This window comes from Apteryx rowi, unplaced genomic scaffold (genome assembly GCF_003343035.1).
Source record: "Apteryx rowi isolate R43461 unplaced genomic scaffold, aptRow1 scaffold_966, whole genome shotgun sequence".
NCBI lineage: Eukaryota > Metazoa > Chordata > Aves > Apterygiformes > Apterygidae > Apteryx > Apteryx rowi.
The window spans coordinates 95,322-111,088 of record NW_020451278.1 but is presented as its reverse complement, the minus strand read 5'-3'; the positions used below and the strand labels follow the sequence as shown (position 1 = coordinate 111,088).

General features: G+C 41.8%; 1 protein-coding gene across 1 annotated transcript in view; it reads right to left on the bottom strand.

The window, feature by feature from the left end:
- Positions 1–15,767, bottom strand: part of ENOX1 (ecto-NOX disulfide-thiol exchanger 1) — a 126,561-nt gene that overhangs the window by 26,662 nt on the left and 84,132 nt on the right. Inside the window, exon 9 of the mRNA XM_026054748.1 lies at positions 3,400–3,507. Within this exon, the coding sequence (XP_025910533.1) occupies positions 3,400–3,507 (108 nt within the window). The remainder of the gene's footprint in view (positions 1–3,399; positions 3,508–15,767) is intronic.

The following is a 15,767-nucleotide window of genomic DNA, read 5'->3' as shown; positions in this document are numbered from 1 at the left end:
CCAATGAATGTTATGTGTTTTTTTCCTGCACTGAAAAATAACCTTGCCTGCAAAACCACCACACTGTGAGGATGGCCAGTAGGAACAAGCTGAGAAGGCTACTTAAAGCCGAGCACCAAAGTTAGGTATTCCTGCATTGTGGCATCACCCAAAGAGCTGTTTCCCAATTCTTCCAGTTCTTCATTAAACAAATTCACCTCACAGGAGCAGTCCTGTTGAGTTCAGCTGGGTTACTCATCTGAATACGAGGTCAGGAGAGCAGGCTTGTGTATGTAAAGCTGCTCTGCATGTTAACACCACGTTCCGAGGGCTCCAGGAGTTCTGTTCATTACTTACCTTTCACCTTTCCTTTATCAGGTTCATAAAATACAGTCACTCCTTGGTGATTGCTGGCTTCTTGGGCAATGCTCCACATGCATTCTGCTGGTGACACAYACCGCTCCCCCGTCAGCCTCACGTGTGTTTGGCTGGAGCCTGGACTCAGCCTCTAGCCTACATTGGTCTGCTGGACTTTCACCCCACTACCTTCTCCCAGCATCACTGCTCTGGCACTGCTCCCCCAATGCAGGTAGTGTTAATCTAGTTCTAATGCAGACAGGGTGCTAGAGACCTTCCATCTTTTTGCCAGCCATGCTCTGAAATGGGTGGCAGAGCTCAGGCAAGAAGGTGCTAGTGTCCACATCTGCACTGGAACCAATGCAGTAGGAGGTGGAGGTGAACCCATGGAGATAATGGTGGAAAACTYGTGGGGATAAAATGTCCAGCTGCATTCCCACAACTAATGGGGTAAAAGTCCCTCTTTTTCCAATATTGTTTCATTTAAGTTGAAATTACACTCTTTTCTCATGTCCTAAATAATGAAATATAGGAATAGAAATCTCAAAAAACATACAATATTGGAAAAACAGGACTTGTCTTACCCCCAAGGCAGGCTCCATCGCAGGTCAGTAGTGAGTGTGATATTACCAGCAGAGAGCATGCTGAGGCAACACACTGACTAATGCCAGTAACAACCAAGGGCCTACCTGAAAGGAAAGGAGAAGGGTTAAGGAATTAGAAGTCCCTGATACATCATTTTGCTGGGATGTGTTCTTTGGAGACACAAGAGATTAGAGAAAACGCACAGCCACCAGACCAAAATCCTGCACTAGGGAGCTCCATTTCTTTGCAGCAGTGGGGTTGGTTGCAACCTGGGGTTGGTTCATGCCAGCAGGCATGAACTCCTCTGACAACCAGAGCTGGTGGCCGCGGGCCAGATCTGAGCTAGAAACCTCTTTGCTGTAGTAGTGCAACATGGTGCATGAGCAAATAGGACCTTCCCCAGCAGGACCTCTGTGCCTGGRTAGATCTGGGTGAGAGCAATGGGATTGGAGCAAGCTACTGGTGAGCCAGCTCATGGCTGGGAGCAGGCGCGCTCAAACACAGCTGCACCTCCCTGTGTAAACATGCCTGCGGTGCAGCAAGCTATGATCCCTCTCTCAATTTGAGATGAAATGGCACATTTTAGCAAACGTATTGCAAACAGGAGTAATACAATCAAGGCGGGAGCCCACTGCTATTTATTTTCACAAGAAATGTTCATATTCACTTGACTCTGCCATATGATTTTCAATACCCAGCGTGGATAAAACATACAGATGAGCTGTGGTGCTTGTAAAGGAAAGCTGTGAGCATTGGCAAGTGGGGGTCATTACTGCGAGGGCTTTTGCTATTCCAGAAGGTTTTGGAAATGGTTCAGGGTTGCTAGAGAGGCACACTAGCTGTGTAGCACTGCTTAGGAATTCTGGCTACTTACAGTCTCAGCCTTAGGCGTGTTTCAAAGTTAATTCTCGAGAGAAATGCAGATCATTGTGCTTTTCTTCCAGCTACTGTTTTGTCTGTCTGCCTAGCGTGAGCGCACATTTGATTCGCAATTAGTAAGAGTCTGCAGAGATTCAAAAGTCTGCCCTGGTGGTCCCTACTGGGGCTGTTATTGCAAGATCTTCTTATGGGTCTTTGCAGCATATTAATTTCTATCAAGATATAACATAATTTCACACAATTTAATTATTTCTTTTTTTAAAGTATTTTGTAATACTGTACCTTGAATACTATGTAAAAAAGTGAATGAGGTGACATTAACTGAAGAAATCTAGCAGATTGCATGTTTATATACATTCTGTTGTTGCCAAATCCATTATTCCTCATGGCACTTTGTATAACACAGTGTTGCATCATTTCTCATTTAGAAGGTTATCTTTGTAAACATAAGTGCTAAGAATATGTGTTTGAAAATAAAAGTTTTATTTTTTCCAAAATCTAAATTATTAGTTGCTAGAATATATTTGTCACTAGATATACTCAATGACAAGGGTTAGGAGTGGAATGATGTCACAGCTTTCATAATGAGCATTAAAAAAACCTGAAATAAATGTAATTGCTTTTCCCAATATGTATATCAAATGTATACATCTATTTTCAGACACATTCAGAAATTAATGCTGAAAAATCTTTAACATTAGAACCATCAACACTTTGAATCTTTGTCATCCAAGCAATTCAGATCCCACAGTCTGGAAACTGCAGATACTTAACCAAGTCACTAAATATTTTAGCTCAAAGTTTACAAAGAAAAGATCAAAATAAGGTCTCAAAGCAGAGACTGTGCTTATGCAGCATGTGTGTGACTTTGTGATTCTGGTGTGTCAACACCATGTGTTTTATAGACAGTATTTATTTGTACACACAGTGATTACACACAATATGATAGTTCATTTGCAGATTTGCAGATTTCCTTTTTGGTGTGAAACTACCCATTTTACTCTGCTTTTAAGACAACACTATCACATACATTCTCAACATCACAGAGCACCTCAGTATCAAAGAAATCTAAAATAAAATAATCTGAGTTACAGACACTTGTTCCTCACTGGTTAAATAAGTGCATTGATGAAATATTTTTCTAATATCGTCATAATAAAGTTTTTGTATATTTGCATCTGCATGAATAACACAGGACATTCTAAGCTCTTTTTCTTCAATAATAGTCTTAAAGGAAATACCTGATTTGTTTAAAATATTTTTACTTTTCTGGTATATTTAACTCTCCCAACATTTATTTGTCTCCAGAGAGAAAACACTCTTCACTGATATCTATATGGAGGAACACAATATTCAATACGTGAAATTCAATATTGGATAGTGCAAAATAAGGGTCCTTTTCCACTCTATTTTCTTAAACTCTACGTTACCCACAGCTGCATCCACAAATGTTAATCAGGGCAGAGACACAGGCCTCCTAGGGTTATGTCTTACTCACAGCATAGTCAGTGGTCAGACTCCTATGGGTTTTGGAGGTGATGCCTTGAGTCCTCCTCAGCACACCTAAGCCAGCCTTTTTTTCCTACCAAAACCACTCACCTGTTCCTGCAGGACTTTAAGCATTGCTTGTGTATGTGTTTGCTCTTCCTTGGCTTGCTCCAGTTCRGATTTTTTGTTATTTAATTCTTCCTGTATGCTCAGCAATTGCTGCACAAACAAAAGAAGTTTCTGGTTAGCACTGTCTGGATCCAAAGAGGATTTAAATCCTCAGTTTGATAAATCCTCATTTCAAACAATGCTTTGCAGGATGCTCCTACATTTATTGTTGTTGCGTAATCTGCTCTGTCTAAATGGACCAGAGGTAAATTACTTTCATCTGCATCTCCTTCTGCAGCAGTGCTCCACGAGTAATGCATCTGTTAATGTGTGTTAAGCTATTTGTTACATTAAAGTAGCAACTCTTGGTACAGTATATCACCCACAGAGGGACTGTCACATTCATCTGAACCAAAATCTTATTTGTAGAAGTATACGTGGTGGTTTTAATAATACTAGGGTAAACACTACAGTACATAAATAATTTAAAAGCACAGCCTTTTAATATAATTAGTCATTGTCCCAAAGCCATTTTTATTCTATGCAAAGCAATATTCTGGAAAGCTTTCACACTGAGTTGCCAAGAAGAAAGCTCTCCTTTTTTCCTTGTGCTGTGTTATTTTATTAGATCAGTAAGACTGGCGCCCTACAATCAATATATCAGCCATGAAGTCTGTTGATCTGTACTGTCAAAACAAAAAGCTATGACCAAAGACTATTTTTATGAAGATAATATCTGTAATGTAAGGACATATTTAAGAGTCCACAGCCTCTCGTCTTGGCTAGCTCTATGTTCTGCACAGATTTATTGTGACTGTCAAGAGCAGGTCAGTAGATTTAATTAATTCTAAAATAATTATATATTTCTGTATTGACGTGATGAATGCTAGACACTGCTAAAGAGCAAGAGAAGACAACCAAGAGATTAAAAAGGAGTTTATTGTGCTTTCCTTTTGTAATCAAGAAAGGAAAGTCTGAATTGCTGGGGCAACATATTGCTCTGCTTACACTCTTTTTTGAGGACTACTTGAACATACAATTGCTTTAATAACTTGGGTTACTTATCTTCCACACTGTAAGTATCTAAGGCTTACTTTATGGAGTGCTTAGCACTGGTAACTCTGACTCAAGCTGATGTTGCAGGTGTTCAGCATTCGGTCAGTCACAGACAACTAACCTAGAAACACACCTAGGCCTTGTCCCACCACGCTGGAAGTCCCAGGCATCAAAGGACTCTGTTTCTGTTGCAGCGCCAAGATTGTTTTAAGAGCTGCTTGGAAACATTTGACACTTCAGGACTTGGCAGAGCTATTGGTAGTGTATTCCTGGTGTAAGTGAACATCARCTTGATGGTTGGAGTCAAGTCATTCAGCCACTGGAGTAAAAATCCACCTGGGTATATGTCTAATTGTATCTTACACACTCTACAATCCAGCTGGGTGGGCTCACTGTTGGATGTCACCCCCTGGACTGTTCCCTGGGAGCCTCCCAGAGATGTTTAGGTATGTGTATTTACTCCCCTCTAGCATGGCCCAAAAGCATTTTGAATCTCAAGATTTTACATGAAACAACAAGTTCTGCTCCACTGAGCCTATTATCCAACCAAATATTGCATGAGAAGCTTTATTTCTGGCATTTCCTGAGCAGGAATGGATTGCCACCTCAGAGCTATGTTCACCTTGCCTGTTGGGTACCACACCCTACATTTTCAGAAGACACACTGAATTTATGTGCATACAGTCATGTGTTACACACTGGTACCCATGTGGCTCCTCAGCAGAGTTATAACTTTTAAAACATTTCACATTTTAGGCCAGAAGGGATCATCAGGTCACCTCATCTAACCTGTTGTTTATTACAGACCATTAAGCCTCACACAAGATAACTCTAGTTGATGTCTGCACTTTAGAAAGACTAAGGGACACCAGTCCTCAGAAGAGAAGCAGAACATACAAGACACCAGATAACTGAAGCCCTTTCAAGAATCACTAATGAGACACCTGAGGTGTGGCAAGCGGATGTGTCACCTAACAGGGGTTGGTGGAATGTCCTCTCCTTTCCAACCCCAATCTGTTTAACTCTATACACCTGAACTGGACAATGGTAGCCTAAGAAGAAGTTTCTGTCCCCCTGCTTCAGAGTCTTCTCTAAGCAGTACTGTCTTGCCGTTGTGGCCAGTCTCTGATGATTCAAATGGAGGAGCCAAACTGAATGAAATAATCCTCTTACAAAGCCAAGAATCACAGAATCACAGAAGAGTTGGGGTTGGAAGGGACCTCTGGAGATCATCTGGTTCAAACCCCTGCTCATGCAGGGTCAGCTAGAGCAGACTGCCTAGGACCATGTCCAGTCAGATTCTGAATATCTCTAATGATGGAGACTCCATAGCCTCTCTGGGCAACCTGTTCCAATGTTCAAACACTCTCACAGTGAAGAAGTGTTTTCTTGTGAATGCATCTAGCCAGATAGGTACTGGGGAAAGGAAGTCCTCCATCGCCTCTCCAGGCAACCAGCTGAAATCTTGAGGCATAAGATCTGTTTATCATCASTCTCAGTGAAGTGCTGCTAGTACTAGGGAGTCTGGGCAGGACCGTGCAGGATATCCTGTTTGCCCCACAGCTCCTGAAAGAAGTGAATGGACACGTAGAACTGAGGAGAACATCACCACCTTCCAGACTGCACCTTCATCTTCATTCAGAGATTTTACTCCAGTTCCTGGGACACATCCTAGAACCCATCCGGCTGAACAATATCAAATCTCATCTGGAAGATCTCAAGTGAGTTTTAAGTCCACCTCTGCTACTGGAAAGCCTTTTCACTATTTAATGACTATCACAAATGAGAGACCAAGTCTCACTTCCAGGCTGACCTTGTTACACTTCTGTCACTAAGATTGAAATCCCCTTCCCCATCCTACCCTCCCATGGACAATTCTTACGTACAGCAAATCAGCTCTCAAACTGCCACTGTTTAAATCTCACATCTCCCACTGTTATTTCCCACTGTGATTTAGTCCACTTATATCCCTCTTTCTTTGATCCTGACTTTATCTGTTCTGTGTTTGAGGAGACAACTTCCAAAACTGCCTGAGCATGGTAGGAAGTGGAAGTGTGGAAGACAGTCACTGAAAGCACAAGGAGAGCTGCTCACTGCCCTGCATCCTTCTACTTGGCTCTAGATCAGCCAGGAGCAGCCATTCCAGAAAAACATCCAATGTGCTCAGTTTCCCCAGGGTAAAAAAGTGCAAACATTCTGGTCACATTATGAGCTGTGAAGCACTAGATATGAGACAAAACTTCCAGGAGTTTTAATGGTTAAATTGTCAGCTATTTCAGGCTTACCATGTGTGCACAGGCTATGCTGAAAGATGGCAAAATGGTCTGTTTTTTATGGGGATGGAAAATGGAGTATCTGTAACTAAAGTACAGCATTCCCAGTCACATGTAAGGTTTTGTAATGACAGCACTAGGACCTTCCCATTGAACTCTCAGAGCCAGAATTGCAGCTGGGAATGCTTGTAGCTGTTCCCTGGAGCTTTAAGCTTCTTTTCTTTTCTCTCCCTGGTGTTTGTCTCTAAAAGCTGCAGAAACTGCTCATTTTGCATGGGCCAGGTTCTGACATCTCTTTTTCCTGAGTGGTTGATGCCACTACCAAGAAGTTATAACAAGGAATTATACCTGCCAAACAACATATCTTGCCCTTCTAACCTTATTTTGGGAAATCACAAAGTAGCTTTGACTGAAAAAAATATCAGCCTGAGACAGATGATTGGCTCAAAAAATTTCTGCACAAACACACAAAGTTGGGCAAAATTAAAAGCAAATCAAACAAGGATCTTATACTGGGAAGAATGAGGCACGTTTCATAATAGGGACTGCTGTCATGCCCACTTATAAACAGACAACCACTTCAGAAACATTGGAAGGAATGATGCCAAGATGCTGATATTTAATTATTCAGAATTATTTTGTTTTTCACATAAATGTGCTTATTAAAAATTGGTCCTATAGATATTTCCTCTGCCTTTCAGATTACTTGCAAATGTATGTTACAATCAATTAAAATTAAAAATTGGTCTCCTTTGGTTTTACTGCTTGCACTGTCTGATCCTGTTCTACCTACTTCACCAGGTCATCCAGCCTTTCTGCCAGAGCTTTCTCCTACCCACCCCCACACAACATTTGCTGCTCTGTTTTCCACCTATTGTGTCCTGATGGCTTGTTTCAGAACTTTTGCCAGCAGAACTATCAAAATGTCCCTTCCTTCAATCTCATCTCAACTCTCTGGCCATTTTCTGAAGTCCTGATGTCCCCAAACTTTGTGGCAAAGATACAGCATTCTCTGCAGTCAGCAGTTCCTTAGTTCTTTCAAGGAAAGGAGAGACTTCTTGGTTACACAGTGCTCATTTTCATTTTTCTGTTGTCTTCCAGATCAGTGTTTCTGCAATTTCATGTGATTCTTGGGTGTCTGGGGGTCCACTGCAAGTTATGCAATGGTTTATTCCCTGAGCCAAAATCTCAGTGGCAGGAGGCAGAAAAGCATCCCATGGTGGAGAGGCAATGCTGTAGTCAGAAATATTATCTTTGCTGTAGTGCACACCCATGCTGGGAAACGGAGAGGTTGGCTGTAGCCTTCTGCCAAAGGGAGGGAAAGCCTACTAGCACCAAGAGCACACAACTGTACAAAACCTGATATAAAGAAAACTTGATTTAGGGAGTGTTGTTATGAGAAGAGGATTTTTGAGGAAGGTCTGGGAATGTTAAGCATCACAGTGAGAAAGAGCTTTCCAGGATAAAAGGTAAGAAGAAGGGGAGAAGTCAGCTTCTGAAATCAGCAGGGAAGTGTGTCCAGGGCTGAGTGGTAAATGAAAGGGATTTGGAAAATGTCATGCAGTGCCAATGAAGTTTTTCACAGCAACAGCTCTGAGGATCCTGGACCAAGGCACCCACACAGCCTAGAGCTCCACCAGCACCTGTCTCAGCTGGGAAGCTCAACTGGTCTAGATGCAACCACAGCTGTTTGTCACCGTGGCTGCTGGGTGGTCCCTAAGAGATGAAATCCTGGGATAGGTTCAGGTCAGACTGGTAGACATCAATGGTAGCTCCTTACTGGCATTTCCAGAGAGGAGATGATAGGAAAGGAGACAGAATTCACCTACAAGTGATCTCTCCAGAGCTAAATCGATGTATTTTAGGCAAACAACGCAAGACAGCTTGCTTGTTTCCAGCATCAGCTCTGGAGCTGCTCTGCACAGAAATGGAAAACATCACTCTCCAGTGCTAACCTTGCTTCATTCATGAGAACCAAATTCCTCCCTGCACATAAGTGGGTAGCTAATTTCTTTATATGAGAGGGAAGGGTGTGCGCATGTGTATTTTGTTCTGTTTTTTCACACATTCCCACCTCCAGTGCTGAATCTCTGTCAGAAACAGTTCAGTACCGCCCATATTTCGTAGATATCAAGAGTGCAGACGGAAAATTACCATCTTAAACCAATCTACTCAGCTTCTGAAGCATTAAATATAGATGGCATTATGGAAGGTAGCTAAATTACTCAGACTGTGTACAATGTGGTGCCAGGGTGGCCAAGAATGCTAACAGCCGAACAACACACAATGACTCAAAATATATGAGAATCCCTAAAGGGAAAGTATCACTGTGCAGCCATGAAATACTTCTTCTCTTTCCTCTTCTCCTCCCTGCCCACAGTTATTTATTTCTCCCCAAAAGGCAGTGTTACGTGTATACTTTTAAATATAAATTATGGACATATGTACAAGTGCAGGCACACACACAGCCTAGCAAGACAGAGAAGTCTCTCAGAAGGAAAGTATGGTTTCCAGCATGAAACCATCAACTTAGTATTCTAAGAAATCGGGGCAGATCAGAAGAGACCACAAAGCCTGAGGCTGTACTTAAGATACTGTAAGGCTGACAGAATAATAAAAAAGGAAAACCAGCATTTGCCACAAGTTTAACAGTTATACAGCTGAATTGTCCTGCCCCTGCTATTTTGGTGATGGCTTTCTCTACAGCTGCTTGAAAAGAAATATGAAAAGGTTACAAAGATCTTAAAAGAAAGAGAAGTAAAGAGGATCTCTGAGGTGGGAGCACTGACTTTGATCACAGGTAACAGATAGTTGCAGCAAACCTCTCCAGTTCAGTCACATGAAGGGGGCACAGACTCTTCCTCCAGTTTCTGGAGTAACTACAGGGCTTCCAAAAAAGATCTGTGGCAAATACTTCAGAAATGACAATATCAGTCAAAGGGRGATGATGTTACTCAGCCTAACAGAGTCAACTCAGTTGAACAGACATCTTGGACACCTACTGAACTTAAGCAAACTGAATTCTCCTATCCATGTAATGTTTGATGGGCAACATATTACTCTCCATTGGCTACCTATAGGAAATATTTGTACATCCCTATACAGGAAAAATGGGGACATCTGATTCACTAGGTACCTAAAATGATGTGCCTGAAATAGGCAGGCTTGATCCCACCCAAGGTTATCATTTTCAGTCCTGAAGAAACTAAGGTTTGAATAATAAACACTAACTTGGGGAAACAGTTCTTACTTATGCAACAGGGCAACCATTTCTCCTATACTACACTGGAATTAGAGATCTAAAAAGTACAAAATTATAGGCATTGAAAGGACCTCGGAAACCACCTAAAAATTATGACAGCCCACTTAGGCTAGCAATTTCTGGAGTTTTATTCTTTTGCTCCCCTCTACCCCCCAAAGCAAACCTCATTGTTTCAGTTCCGTATTTATTTTATAGAAAGAAAAAGAAGTTAGAGTTTACCAAATGGAAAAGGACAAACCTCAGCAAGGGAAAATGTGTTTCAAAAGTCTTAGAAACTTTTTACAAATAAATGGGGGAGGCACGGTAAACTTTTCTTGGCAGAGTCCTCATTAGGTAGAAGGAAAAGAAATAATGAGTCAAAATGAAACCTCAGGTGCATAATCTATTGCAAAATAAAATTACAGATCCCTCTGTCAATACTTCTGTGAACTAGCTGTAAGGTTGTTTTTCTCCGTTTCTGAGACAAGATTCCATATCACAAATGGCCAGCACATGGCAGGCTTGAATAATGAGAAAGTGACTTCCCAGCTGAGCAAATATGCATTAGTAACAAGACGCTGATGAGGCCAGACAAATCACCAAGGAAACAGAAGAACGTGAAAGACAAGTCAAAGAAGCTTTAGAAATGAGCCCTCAAGGATGTTAGCCATGTTGCCACACTAACGGTAACATATGTGGCATCCTAATGTATGACAAGACATGATTAAAATAAAGAATATGATTGTGGGGTTTTTGAGGGAGTAAAATGAAACATCGTGTAACAGAGCAATGTTTCTCATCCCTCCCATCTCTCAGGGTCCACCTGTATCATATGAACTATAGGGATGACATTGTTAGGATGGATCTTGGGGTTTGCCACAATAAAACAGTCCAAGCCCTGATCCCCCAACTCTGGGCCTGAGCTGGTGAAAAACTGCATGTGGATCAACAATCCAGCTTCTTCAGGCATCCAYCTGTGAAGTGATTTTTTCCTGGCTCTCTGACCAGAGGAAAAAACGCATGCTAAACATGATTGCTCCATGCTGGGAGGTTAACCACCTAGGAAGGGAACAGGGCACTGGGCACACCCGATGGGTGAGGGTGTATTGTGGCACTACTGAAGAACACTTTCTTACTGCCTTCTTAGGGAGATGTTTGCTATTCTCTCCTCCCCCTGCTACTAGATGGACTGCAGAGGTCCAACAGCTTTGCTGCACTCAGAAAGAGAGCAGGCAGGATTGAACCCAAGAAATATCAAACCAGAAGACAGACAAATGCCACATTGAAACTACCCAATGGGAAGTAACAGAGAAGATGGAGTCAGGCTCTACTCAGAGATACACAGTGAAAGGCTGAGAGCCAATAGACACAGACTGCAATGAGGAAAATTTCTATTACATACAAGGAAAACATTTCATAGTGAGGGTAGCCAAACACTGGAACAAGGGCTTAGAGAGGCTGTGGACTCTACAACCTTGGAGATAAAACTCAGCTGGACAAGGCCCTGAGTAACTTGATACAACTCTAAAGCTGGCCCTGCTTTGAGCAGGGGATTGGCATATGTGACTGCCAGAGGTCCCTTCTGACTTACCTTATTCTATGATTCTAAAGAATATTTTGAATGATAATCAGCTCTCATTTCTTTTGTTTCTGTGAGGCATAGTAATTCACTCATGCTAACTACAAGAGGCAGTATTTACGGCTGAACAGCAGATCAACAGAGGGAATGGCTGGCTTAGAAAACAGACTACAGCTTTTATTTGTCAAGTAAGTTTTAGGCATATCTCTTTCTCCAGTCAAGAAAGGCAAATTTGCTTAGATCAGTTATGGACTGTTACAGCAAATGAGGAAAAAACCTAAGTCCTTATGGACCTTAAAGTATCAATCCCTCCTCCCAGAAGTGAAATCCTCCCAGCTTACTAGTATCTACTGGTATCTAAGTATCTACTTAGCGCAAATATCAGGGATTCCCTTCTGGGATCTGACTTTCACAGCAGATTACACGATTTGATGGTGCCCTGCAGAAGGGAGAAGTTTCTTTGACCAAAACAATTACACCTCACCAGTAAAGTTCCCTTTTATCTTTGTTAAATGAGGTGGTTAGCATGTTAGATAGCCCTTGAATCTTGCTGGCAATAGGTGAGTGAGCAGGCGGACTTATAATTTGCTCTGATCCTGATCAAAGGTAAAGGGCTAAACCCAGATGAATGTCATGTTCCCTCTGCCCTTGCATCTGTCCTACAAGCCAACCAGTTTGTACCTGGTCTGATCCACAATCAGAAGAAGACGTGATCATCCATTCATAGCAACCTCCTCTTCTCTAGCCTTCCACCTGTACCCATCCATTGTCAATACCTCCTCACCAGGCAACAGCATTTGAACTGTATGACCACATCTATTCTTTCATGGACTGCAAAAGAGTATGATACAGCACTCTTCTTCTTAGCAAAACAAATTATTATTATTTTTAATTTTGATTTTCCTATTCAAGAAGAAATATTTAATTCATTTTAAAGGAGAATGAAAACACCTGACACATTTTGGCTAGGAGAACAAATGACATCAGGGAAGAGAGTCAATTTGCCCAGTGTTATTCTCATTGAAACAGAGTTCCTAGTAATGAAAGCAGAGTTCCTAGCAATGAAAATATCAAATGCTTTGGAAACTATGTAATCAGCAAGACATCTCTAATATTTAGGAATCTGTTAAAGAATTCGTGTACAATTGCTAGACTGTAAAACTTACGAGAACTGTACTTCGCCAACACAAGACTACACTATCATGTCAATGCAGATACTAGTTGATTTGTTTTGTATTTAAAATGAAATGTGTGCACCAGATTATTTCTCTCCAACTTGCTTATTTGTGCTGTCACTCTCTGTTTAGCTCTACCAGTGGTAGCAGACAAGATGCTATAACAGTTCAGTCCTCCACCATTTCACCACTTTCAGAGCAGCTATAGAGAATATGGTGCTTAAAGCATCTGCAGGTCCTTATTTACACTTCCCCTAACACTGTTGAAGTGGTGGTGGCAGAAGCAGGAAATTAAACACTACTTTCAATAAGGAAAGGTGGTTAAACACAGAGGAGAACCCATTTGGCTTGTCTGAGATCTGGTAAATAATTAGCACTTAATTGCCAGCTGCTCTTTTTTTTTAATATAATCAGAAAGACTAAGTATTTTCTGAAAGTTTGAATGTGCTCAGTACAGTACAGAGCCCTGAAAAGCACAGGGGAACAAAGAGAATACCTATGGGAACATTTCTCCCTGTCTTGAAAGCAGACATATTTCTTGCAGATTCCAAATATCAACCGTATGAAAAGAAGAAGATAAAAGAGAGGCCTGTAAGAGAACTTTCAGGCACTGGGTGCAGTCCCTTGCACTTATCTCTTATCCATTCCCCTAGAAAATTATCTGTGATGATCAATATTACCATTACTACCGCAGTGCTACTTTTATAGGAAAATAGAAAGATCTAATTGGAATTCATATGGTGAGAGTAATAGGAATATTTCCAACTTAATTATTCTGGTCTATTTATTCAGCAGGTAAAAAGTAAATATGGGGGTAACGTTTTTATCTCTTTTATTTACTCTTCTCTTTAATACTGCATTTGGAGAAGAATCAGTTTATAGATGTGCATAAGTACATTGGGTAGGCTGTGTGCTGAATAGATGTTGGGTGAGCTAAAGGTAGGTGGATAAAAAAGATTACAAAGCTCCTCTGCATTCAGAATATATTAATAAATATAAGTATAATATGCTTCATCTACCTAACAATGACGTTAATCTCAGTACTAAACTGCTGCTAGAGCATCTGTACTTAAAGGCGAATGGTTGTTATATTGGTCATGGCACTCACATGGCACTGGATTCAGCAGTTTTCAGCCATCTACAAATGTGTCTGTGACTTTTGACATTTCGGAAGGTTTGCATGTGAGAGAAAGGAATGGATGTGACAGTTTACAGTTGAACATCTGTGAAGCATCTGAGAACTGCAGAGCTAAATGCCAGCTGAGGTTTGCTGGAATTTAATAGATGGTGGATCGGGTGGAAGAATGAGGTGGAAAAAAGGTCTCTTGATGGCCCATCCTACCAGCTGTTGAAATCATCCTGGACAGAAATGTGTTTTTCTTCCCTGCTCCCACTGAAGGAGAGTAGACTGTGGCAATAGTCAGTTCTTCTGTTACTTGTAAGATAAAGATCTTATTTTCAGAGAGGATAAGACCGGAAAGACCTGAGCAATGTCATCTTTCATATAAAAATTTCTGTTAGCTCTGCAAGGAGGTTTGAAACAATCCAGTGCCTGGCACGGCACTAGCTCTGCTCCAGTGGACAGGAATGGTAGAAATCCAGTTCATTTCAATGGCAGCACAATGAGGTCAACACTAGCTACTTTTGACTTTCCTACTCTGCATTAGACACATACTGTCTTGCTCAGAATATGTCTCTACACAGCCTTGTGCCAACTCATTTACACAAGAGGAGCCTAATCCGGCTCCCAGTGACTGTCTGTACTGTGGAGGTGATGTGCACCCCATAGTCCTTGTCACCAAAGATGTACACTGGCCATCTTCCTTCAGAGGGAGCAGCAAGTATGAGGAAGGAGCTGCAATGTACTCCAGCAGGTCTGCTCATCCTCCAGACCATAACCATGAGGCACATCACAGAACAAGCCATCCCTCCCTGGATGAACATGCACATTGAAAGCTTGAAACAATTGCTAAAGTCACCTGGTATTTACCAGAGACCTTTCAAATGAGACGTATAATTCTCAGATGCATGTGCTATTTATTACACTTGCTAAATGATAAGTAAACTGTAAAAGCTAAATCTCAGTAGGTGGGAAATGTCAGAAGCAATGTGGCCTTTGCAGTAAGACCCCATGTTGAATACTGAACAATGAGGATAGGAAATATTGAACAGGTGATGATTTATTGTGCACTCTGTCTGGAGCACTGAGTGAGGAACAGTTTCTGAGATATATGAAGCAAAATATACAGACAGTAGTTCTGGCAGTTCCTGGCTTCTGAGTGCTCAGTTTTTCAGTCTGCATCGCTGTTTGAGTGAAATTGATACYGTTCGGGGAAAAAAAGAAGACAAGACAAAAGAGGACTTTCATCACGCTGCATCGGAGTGACACCCATGTTGGTCATTAACAGGATCAGAATCTGCTCAGCTGAGACATCCAGAGCCAACAGAGTCACTGTCAGCAGTATCAGCATATCAGTCTTTATGTCAGCTCTGCGCCTACCACCCAGGACTGCTCCTACTGTTTTTGCTTTTCACCCCAAGCACTAATCTTAAGTCAGGTGCCCACGCATGTTCCCTCCTCATGGAGTGACCCCATGGCTAGGCTCTTACGCACAACTGCCAATGAAGGGGAGCTTGTGCGGTTGGTGCATGTTAGGAGTCCGGTCTGAGTCCAGCTAATGAATCCCTGGGGGACTGGGCACTGAGTTAGTTGCCTCTTAAACACCCCAAATACACCCTGGCACGTGCAATAGCAGAACTGTAGGCACCTTTGTGTGTTTCCAGGAGAAAACATAGGCAGAAGCACGGGTTACACAGGTATTTCTGGATCACTCTCTTGAAGGCAGGAGCTTAATTTCAACCCATATTGAATCATGCTCAGGGAGCTGTGAGGGGAAAGAACATGGTCATGGCATATTTACACCATGCCATGAAGCACTGTGCAAAATTACCAAACTATTGGCAAACAAGCTTGTACAGCTGTGCAAGCATGGCATCACACCTTGGCTGATTAAACCTCATGAAAGAGTGGAGCTAATTAGTTGCAG